Raw genomic sequence first — 9,899 nt, 5'->3', positions numbered from 1 at the left:
GGGTGACCCCTGAGAAAGGGTCGTTCGACCCCCAGGACTTGGACACGAGGTAGGGCTTAGGGTGCAGGCACCGTTTGGAGCAGGGAGTCTGTGAGCCCCGAGAGAAGGGGAGGGAGCCCCAGTGACAGCCGGGCAGAGGTGAAGACCCTATGTGGAGATGGGGTCAAAAGCCCCCACCCGGCACTGGCCAGAGATGCAGGGTGGCGGTTACCTCATGGTGCCGTCCCTGGATGTCCAGGATGTCCCGTTTGGTGACAGACCAGTGGAAGGTGAGGCCTGGCACGGCGTTGCCAAAGGAGAAAGGGTTCTGGCTGCTGGTGATCCCGGTGACATAGACTGGCATCTAGGAGCGAGAAGCCAAGCTCGGTGACCCCAGGGCAGGAGCCCTCCCCAAGGGCAGGCCGAGGGTGCCCTGGAACACAGGGCACCGCCAGGAGGGTGTCCCTCCCCTTTGAGGTCTGGGGACTGTGCTCGGTTCCTCCCCAGCTCAAGAAGGGCTCGGCATACATCTGGGAGGGTTTGAGAAAGCCAACAATGACACCGAGGACAGACCCAGTCTACGGCCGGCCACGAGGCGGCTCTTCTCTCAGGACAGGGAGGCCCGTCTCCAGACCTGGAGGAGCACAACACATCCTTACTGCCCTGTGGCCCCTCTCCTCCCAGGCTAGCAGGTGCTCCCTGCACACACAGGTGGGCACAGGTGCAGACTTGCGGGCACCCATCAGAGAGGAGACCATGTAGCTAAAGAGCACATGAACTGGGAGCCAACCTGCCTGGCTCCAATACACAGTGGCTGGGTGAACTGGGCATCAAGAGAACCTCTGAACGACCAAGGTGCCCTCTCTGGGAAAGGGGGAAGACATCACTGCTGCTGCCCGCATGTCTGCACAGAGAGCACCAGGCCAGTGGAGCGAGCGCTCGGCAAACACGAGCCCCTGTTACCATGCCAGGTGCTGGTCCAGATGTGGGCAGGCAAGTCACGAGAAGCAGCAGGTGTCAGTAACCGTATGGGCGTAGCAGCACGTGAAGGAGAGGAATGCTGTGCGCCACAGGAGTGTCATGCGGAGAACAAACAACAGAGAGAGGGTGCCCACTGGATGTGGGTGGGGAATCTGGAAGGCTTCCCCTAGGGGGTCTCTAAGCAGAGGGGACAGCACATGCCAAGGTTCAGAGGTGGATGGTGGTGGCCTCTCCAGGCTCATTCTGAAACAGGATTCAAAGTCCAAGGCTTCCCGAGAACACCTCACCTGGGTCCCTGTCCTCATCCGCGTGATGGGGGCCCGGATCCTCACTGCCCGGAGAAGCAGTACCTCCACCTCCACCTGATCCTAGGAGAAAGGTGTTCAGGCTCAGGCTGCCTGGAGATGGACTGGTGGAGTCTGTGCGAGAGGCGGGTGATTGAGGAGAGGACCCCTCTAAGAGAGGGGAGCCCCTGTTGCTGCCAGCTCAGTCACCTGGCTGGAAGGTACCTGCACACAGCGTGTCCAGCTCACAGCCCATCTTCCTGCGGCAGCCTGTCCCACATGGCCTGGCTCCTGCCTTCCCCGTCCTCTTGGGGGTCCCAGCCTGGTTTTCAGAGCTCTAGCTGCTCCAGATCAGAGACAGGCCTGTTCTTCTCTAGGCCCGGCACCCCCACTTCCTCCCAACACCAAACCCAGCACTGTCTCCTTCCATGTCTGACAGAGCAACGTGCAGGCTGAAGGCATGGCCGGGCGGAGTTTGATTAGAGCAGTTTATCCTCTTCCTCATTCTGAACGCGATGTGCCTGTTACGTTGGTCAAATGTGAATGTTATTGGTCACTTCACAGTGCGACAGGCTTTGTGCTAACGCTGGACTACTAAGCCTCTCAACGTTATGAGCTCACGCGGATGCCACCTTCTGTGCCTTGTGATGTGGGGTAACATCTGGCACACCCCATATGCTCAACCTTCGTTCCCCTCCTTTGTCCTCCTCACTACTGCTCGTCCTGACACCCCCTGCTGTCTCTGTGTCCAGGATAAGGGGCAGAGAAGCTGAGGATGGCACAGCCCGTCCATGTGCCAGGGCCACCAGGATGTGTCTCCTGAAGTTCTCCCCACCCACCAGATGGGGGCCCCAGAGAGGCAGGTGGTCCTGGAAGGTCAGACCACAAAGAGGAGAGGCAGAAGTCAGGCGGGCAAATGCATGCGTGGCATTTAGTTTCCCACCGGCTGACTTTTCAGCTACTTGGGCTCCCCAGATCAGAAAAACCCAGTCTGCTCCTGCGCCCTGAACCCTTTCTTTAGACAAAACAAACAAAACAAGGCCAGGCCTCCTGGGGTCGGTCTTTCCCCTCCGGGAAGCCCGGCTGCACGCTGCACCACGCTGCAGAGCGGCGATTTCAGCATCTCCGGAGTTTGCTTCCTGTCTTTACAAAATCAATACCCAGAATCGAGGCAGCCGACCCAGTGGTTCAGACTGGGTGGTTCACCTCGGACACTTGCAGGCAGACACGAAAACTGTGGGAAGACGGAGCCAAGCAATAGACTCAATGTCAGATCAAAGTCAAGTGCAGAGAACTCAGCTGGGTGTGCACCCCCTCTGCTCAGCCCCGGCTGAGGCACTGCTCCCAGGGACTCCGGCCTTCTTCCTCGGCGCTCAGACAGCTTTGGGAGCGCCTGCTGCTCGGGGGCTGTGCTCTGGGAAGTGACGAGTCCACCGTCATGTTCCTGGCGGTGGTGGCTGTCAAGCTGTCTCCCAAATGTCCTGGCAGAGACGAGTGAGCACTTCCGGTGCTGCATCAGTTTGTGGAATCTTCTCGGGTTGCGTCCCATCCCTTCCCAGGCCTGTGTTTTCCCGCCAGTGCCCTCCGTGCAGCTTGGACTTCCTCTGCCAACACCGTTGGTTCGTGGTCATATGCCGCCTCCTCAAACGGCTGGACACCGGCCCGTTCTCTCAGGAACAGTGACAGCCCCATGACCTGACACGCAGCGTTGCTCGCACTGACCGAGGTCCATGGAGCAGCCCTTACGGAGCTGCTGTCGAGCACAGACCCAGGATGCCACGGGGCCACCCGAGGGCCCGCGGGCCCTGCTCACAACGTGGAAGGGCCCTCCTCCCATATCCTTTCCAGAGAAGCAAAGAACGAAGATGGTCAGGCTTCAGAGAGATCAACTGCCCAGGGTCACAGCTCCTCGGGGCAGGGACACCACCCTGCAAAGGAGGCCTCTCTAGCTCAGGCTCCTGGCTTTCTGATGACCCAGGAAGGCACCCAGGAATGTCTCCAATGCTAACAAAGGCACCCGGGAGAGGCTGAATCTCTGGTGTGCAACAGCTGTCAGTGGACACCCCTGAGGTGTCCTTTGTGTCCTGGGAGTACACGCCCACGTCTGAACTTCTGTTGTTTTCCCAGAATCGCTGCAACCGTCACTGAGCACATGTATGAGACCCGGAGTGTGCTGGGGCCAGGAGCATCCTCTCCGCCCCATCCTTCAGCTTTGCTTGAGCTAACCTCATACAAGGATTGGGTGCTCTAATGCCAGGCTCCTAAAGCTGTCACCCAAGGGCAGTCCTTTCTGCTCTGACCTTCAGGCCTTCTGCCTGCCATGGGGCAGGAATGAAATGCATGCAGTGGGTGGAAGGGCTGAAGAGGGCGGAGGTGAGGTGCTCAGTGTAGCACCTGCTAACACAACAGCACAGCCACGATCGTGTTTGCAAACTGGGGCGTGCTGGGGCAGGGTGGGCAGGGGTTGCTGGAGAGCACGTCCCATGAGAAGGAGCTAAAGGAGTGAGGGGCTCAGGCTGAGACAGGGCAGCCTCGGGGACTAGGTGCTGCCCCATTTCATGGGGCGGGGAGGGGGGGGAGGCAACAGACTCATGGGCAGGAGAACCTCTAGAGCGGGTGGGGATCCAGAGGCAGGCCCTGAATCTGACAAACAGGGTGGCCGCAGCTGCCTGAACGCACACCGAATGGCCCAGGTGGGACCCAGGCACCCTCTCTGGGGAAAGTGTCCTGGGCCCCTGGGTCAACTTCCTGTACCTGAGACACCACGAGGACCTTGCCCGTCTCAGCATCCACCGCCTGCACGACGCCGGCCACGGTGCCATTGCCCACAGTGAGGCCCTGCACCAGCCCCGTGCTGCCCACGGTGGCCACCCTCTTGTTGCTGATGGAGAACAGGATGTTGGACTGAGGCTGGGGGCCGCCCTCCGATGTGATCTGGAGTGGCAGGGAACAGCGGGGGGGTTGGGTTATCAGCGATGCCTCCGGCCCCGGCCACTCTACCAAAGCCCATCAGGTGGTACGGGCAGCCCCTTCCTTGCCAGTCAGGCCTTGTGGCTCTTACCTGCATGGTGGCCCCAATGATCAGAGTCACCTTCCTGGGTATCATCCTGAATGGAGGGAAGACCTGGGTGTGGAGAGAGGAGGGAAGGGGGAGGGGTTCTGCCCCAAACTCACAACTCTTGGGTTTTAGAGGAGGGGGAGACATGAGGCTAGTCATTGCTCCACTGGGACGGTGGTCCACAGGGTCTGGAGTCCACTCCAGGGGAGCCGACGGGGCTGTTAGCCCAGGGACATGGCTGCCCCCTGCCACCCCCCACCTCCGGGTGCGCTGCCTTTGGCCAACTGCAGGCTCTGGCTGCGCTGCAGACGAAGAGCCGGATGGAAAGAAGGGCGTCTGCTCATCCGGGATCCCACCTGAGAAATCCCGGCGGAGCAAAGCTGCTCAAAGCGTGGGCCCCTGGTGGCAGCAGGAGCAGCACCTGGGGACATGCTAGAAAGCAAAGCCTCCAGCCCAGCCCCAAACCTGCACAGGAGTGTGTGGGTGTGTGTAGGGGGTCCTGCAATCTGAGCTTAAGCAGCCCTCCCAGAAATTCTGCTGCAAGTTCCCGTGGCCTCTGAGATGCCCCAACTCGAAGGGAGGGGCGGCTGCCTCTTCTCCCACACGTCTCCTAATCTTGACTGAGAGGCCACCTTCACAAGGCTCTCGGCTTGGACTCCCCCATCGTCTCAGATGAGGGGCAGGGTTTGGGGGCAAGGGGAAGCCCAGGCTGGAGACTGGGGATGCAGATGGCCGGCTCCGTAACAGGACAGAGCCCCACCACCTCTCTCCTGCCCCCTCTCGTTCCCTGCCTGAAAGGAGCTTTGGAAACCCTTGTCCGGCAGGTGAGTGAGTGCCCACGCTGGCCAGGGGGCACTTTGCGTGTGAGGATTAGTCTTTGTAGGACTGTGCTATTTATAGGCAGAGATGAATTCCTCATAGCAGGCAAAGACGAGTATATGTTCATCTAGAGGCAGAAGTCAGGCTCCTGCTCAGGAATGTGGATAAATAGCCCCCACCAGCGCTCGTGAGCCTGAGACCCACAGGGGACCTGGCCAAAGCCAAGTGGTTTGATGCGGCCAAGGGATCAGCTTGGACATAGTGTCCATGATCTCTGCTCTGGTCAGCCCTCATGCCAGGGCACAGCCCCCAAGTCACACAAAGGGACAAGGGCCCAGGACATCAGGGCCTGACGAGGACCCTCCTCCTGATGACCTCCCTGCTGTGCGCATCCCCGTGCAGAGCCCTGACCCCGGGCACTTGCTCTCACGTCCCTTAGGATGGATTGCGGGGGGGGAGTCCTCCCCACAAGGCCCAACATCCTCCGGGAGTTCCTGCCCAGCCGTTGCTTTCTGGAGTCGGTACCTGTCTGTCCCCTTCACCGTTGACAGGAGCTCAAGGTGTGAGCTATGCTTGACCATTACCCTTGATATGCAACACATGCCACTACCAGGCTCTTGAGCGACACTGTCCCCTTGGCCACAGTCTAGCTGTGCTGCCCAGGCCCCTGGGGCTGGTAAAAGCTGCCTATAGACCACAAGCACTGAGGAGCCCAGACTTTAGCATGGCCTTGCCATGGGCTGTCCCTAAAGCTCCCAGCCTGTCTGTCTCTGTCTCTGTCTCTCTCTCTCTCATACACACACACCACCTCCAACCCCCGTCTAAGCACAGGCATGCACACACGTGACAGGGGCCATTTTACTTCGATCTGCTGTGGGGCTGAGTTGATTCTCTGTCCAGCTTTGTCCATCACGGTCGCCGTCAGGCTGGTCTGGCCAATGGCCACACCATGGACCAGGAACGTGGCGGTGAAGTGGTCAAGGGCTTCATCAAGGGCTCTGGAATGGAGGGCAAAGTTGGGCTACACATGCAGACACACAGACACGCACACACTCCACTCGCCACCAGCAACAGACCCGTCCGGGGTTAGACCGTTCCCCGAGACCAGCCACTGCTGACCCGAGGGGCACTCACACCAGGGTGACGATCTGGGAGGCTGCTCGGAGCTTCAGGTCCATAAAGGTGAAGTACTTGGCCAGAAAAGGCTTCTTGTAGAAGTCCAGCACACGGACGTAGGCCTTGACCGTCTTCCCAATCTCTACCTACGTGGTGGTGCACAGAGATGCAGGGACAGTGCTTGAACAATCGATCCCACCACGGGTGGCATCTCACCACTTTCTGAGATAACGCCCCCCCACCTCAAGCCCATCGACCAGGAAATCAGGAACAATCGCCCCCAGTCGGCAGAGGGAAACCCGTTAGGTGCTTCCTGCATACAAGGGTCTTGGGGAGAGTTAGATTGGGGGAATTGCGGTCTCGGCTCTCAGATAGCTAACCGTCCGGCAGCTAGCGCGAGCACCAGGCAGTAGCTCTCTCTGCCTGGACTCGCTGCCACAGAGTGCACGCTGACTCCTAGTGACCCTACAGGACAGTCCCTTTGGCTTTCTGTGACTGTAAATCTTCACGGGAGCAGACAGCCTCAGCTTCGTCTCCTGGAGCACCTGGTGGGTTTGAACTGCTGACCTTGGGGTTAGCCGCCTAATGCATAACCCATGACACCACCAGGGCTCCTAGACACACAATAGGAGCTAAATAATGTATGTGCGCTGAGAATCCCCGCCCCCCCCTTTCCATTACCCAGAAAGCAAGAACGGGATGGCCGTCCTCTGTAAGCCTGGCTAGTATCGAGGAAGGGACATTCCCTCTTTGACAGGCACAAGTGAGCTGACTCTTCCATTCAGTCCTGCTGCAGAAGCACACAGCCTGAGTATGTTGTACTCCTTTGCCACCCAGCTTCCCCGGAAGCCCAAACCAGAGTTAGCAAGCGGCTGAACGTTTAGCCCGCTCGCTCCCCACGGCGGCCCGACGCTGGGAAACCCTCATCTTGAGGCTCATCCCGAGGCAGAATGTACAGTCAGTGAGAAAATGTCCCAGCAGAGGTTCCTCTGGGTCACCCACGCGGGGAAGACGGCTCCTCGGGATGAGACCAGGACAAAGGCAAACAGAATGCGCCCCCTTCCCTAGGTGGCTGTGGGGCGCACGGCTTCTGGCTTCAGAGGATCAGCAGAGGCCCGTCCAGGAGTTTACACAGACCTTGTCGACCACCCGGATGTACAGTTCCTGGATGTCGGAGATGGAAATGTCGGCCTTGGCCGGGGTCGGGAAGGACAGACACAGGTCGTGGATCCTGATGCTCAGGGTGCCGGGAAGCAGAGGGTGCACCTGGAAGACACACAGGGGCCTGGTTAGGTGGGGGAGGTGAGTGGGCGAGCCTCTGAGATCATCTCTGCTCCCAGGGTCTGCAGCAGCTCTGTGCCTCTGACCCCACCTGCACCCTGGGATGCTGTGTCTCAGCCTTGGCCGGGGGCTGGACAGAGGACAGGGCACAACCTTAGCAAAACCCCCCGCACTGGTGGCCAGGCTGCATGGACCCACCCCTAATGAGATAGGCTTGGACAGCGAGCACTGGAAGGTCACCCAGGGAAGCATAATTGTTTTACACAGCACCTTTTATCAAGGAAGGAGCAGCCAGGTGCCAGCCCCGGCACATGGACACTCACACTTGGAGGGAGAGCCCAAACCCAGGTCTCTCTCTAGATCCCAGCTACCTTTGCTGCAACCCTGGTAACAGGAAGGCTGGGTCCCAGGTCACCCCAGGTGCAGCAGCAGGCCAGGTTCCACAGCCTGGCTTTCCAGGGGATCTCTTTTAGAAGAACTCACAGAACCTGAGTTCAAGTCTTAGAACTCACTCCGGGGGAAGCCCTTCAGTGCTCATTCACCTCTGCACTGCGGCTCTATTTGTAGTTGAGCCCTCAGTCAGGCTCCCGGTGAACGAGCCAATCGTAGGTCATGTGTTCCAGCCAATCCACGGACAGAGACCTCTTTCTTTTTAAAACTCTTCTTCCATCTTTAAAAGAAAACGTCTCCCCACTGCGTCATGGCCACACTCTGGTGCTGCAGATGCTAGGCACTCCCTTGTCCCCGTAACATTCGCCTACTCAGAACGGACCTCCAGCAGCCTGTCCTGCTGCTTGGGCACGAGTTTCAGATGCTGGACGGTGAAGCTGGGCAGAGAGGAGTCCCGGAACTAGGGAGGAAGCCCCATGGGATAACTCCACAGCTCCAGCTGAGCCTGCCTCCGTGGGGCCGCGTTCCCTTTGTGGTCTTATAACGACGCTTGCTTGTGGGTTCTGAGGGCGTGCGTGCTGGGTCCAGCAAGCAACTGTTTGCAGTGGATTCCCAGCCGTCGAGACCTTACAGAAAGACCTCAGACTGCTGACTCAAAGGAGACAGCCAGGAAGGAGCCCATCGTCCCCAGGTGGACGCTCTGATCCATGCTGGCCGCGCGGAGAAGGCAGTCTATGTCCTCCACAGGACAGTGGGCTCTGGCTCCGGCCCGATCATCTATGTTCCCTATTGCCTAAGCTCCAGCCACCCTGGCCTTCTCGTGGTTCTTCGAAGCCAGGGGGATCCTCTTGCCTTGGGGGTTCATACCCACCCACTGCCAGGAGTCAACTCTTACTCACAGCAACCCAATTTAAGGGGTCCTGAGGCCCCAAAGATTTCCGGAAGTAACCAGCCTCTTCTTTCTCAGTGTCACCCCTACTAGCTTTCATGGGCTCTGATCCGGGGCACTGCCCTCTCCTGGCAAAGTCTGGGCAGCCACACACAGGCAGGCCACGGGCCGTGTCAGCTGATGGCTCAGTGGCTTCTGGGAAGCTTGGTAGGGTCGCTCGTACAAATTCTATCTGTCACAGGACAAGCATGGTGTGTGCTGGGCCCCAGGAAGGGGGGTCTCGGGCCTGGTGGGATGAAGAGGAAGGAGCCCCTGGTAGATTTAGACTGCGGGGAGCAACGGGGCCTCCTCTTCCCCCACCTTCACCTGGCTGGCTCCTACTCACCCTGCCAACTTTAGCTCCCGTGGATTCCTTCAGGAGAATCTTCCCTGGTGCGGCAGGTGGCTCCAGTCCCACGGACCCTCTGGCCTGCTCTGAAGGTCACCCTCACCTGTCCTTAAACGTCCACACAGATGGGTGCTGAGTGTCTCCCTCCCCTTCTGGCCCAGGCTGTCGGGAACCCTTCTGCAGCCTCGGACCCAGTCCGTGGCCCGTCAGCTGCAGCTGACCTGAAGGCCAGCCTGGGAGTCTGGGAAGAACTGTGCCCCAGAGGGACTCTCAGTGGCTGTGTTTTGGGGAACCTAGTGGCCAGGCTGTTCTTCTGAAGTGCCTCTGAGTGGACTTGAATGCCAACCCGTCGGCGAGTAGCCACATCTGTGAACTGTCTCATGACCCAGGGACTTGCCTGTACAGCCCCCAGGACACATGCCCTGATGAGCTGATTGAGCCAGGGCCACCAGGCAAGTGACGGAACAGAGGCCATCTCCTGGTGCTTTGGCATGCTTGGCTTTACGGAGAATAGTAGTAGTCTAAGAGGTAGACATCCGGAGGTGCTCATCTTAGCATTTTCCAGTATCTATTTGGATAGAGCCAATTCCGGGGCACTTTGATGTACACATGGGAGACGGACGCCTGCATGGGCTGGGAACCTGCCTTGGGTTACACACAGACACAAATGGCAAAGCTGGGGAGGTGCCCAGGTACTCTGGCCCCCGTCTAGGA

General features: G+C 59.1%; 1 protein-coding gene across 1 annotated transcript in view; it reads right to left on the bottom strand.

The window, feature by feature from the left end:
* NUP210 (nucleoporin 210) overlaps positions 1-9,899 on the bottom strand; it is a 104,220-nt gene that overhangs the window by 22,482 nt on the left and 71,839 nt on the right. The window contains exons 20-26 of the mRNA XM_045290135.1: positions 7,375-7,503; positions 6,256-6,383; positions 5,984-6,119; positions 4,306-4,368; positions 3,999-4,178; positions 1,248-1,328; positions 212-343 (exon numbers count right to left, since the gene is read on the bottom strand). Of these exons, the coding sequence (XP_045146070.1) occupies positions 212-343; positions 1,248-1,328; positions 3,999-4,178; positions 4,306-4,368; positions 5,984-6,119; positions 6,256-6,383; positions 7,375-7,503 (849 nt within the window). The remainder of the gene's footprint in view (positions 1-211; positions 344-1,247; positions 1,329-3,998; positions 4,179-4,305; positions 4,369-5,983; positions 6,120-6,255; positions 6,384-7,374; positions 7,504-9,899) is intronic.

Source organism: Echinops telfairi, unplaced genomic scaffold, assembly GCF_000313985.2.
Source record: "Echinops telfairi isolate 266 unplaced genomic scaffold, ASM31398v2 ScPeMD7_31;HRSCAF=116, whole genome shotgun sequence".
Classification (NCBI taxonomy): Eukaryota; Metazoa; Chordata; class Mammalia; order Afrosoricida; family Tenrecidae; genus Echinops; species Echinops telfairi.
The sequence above is the reverse complement of the archived record's forward strand: the minus strand, read 5'-3'. Positions and strand labels throughout refer to the sequence as shown.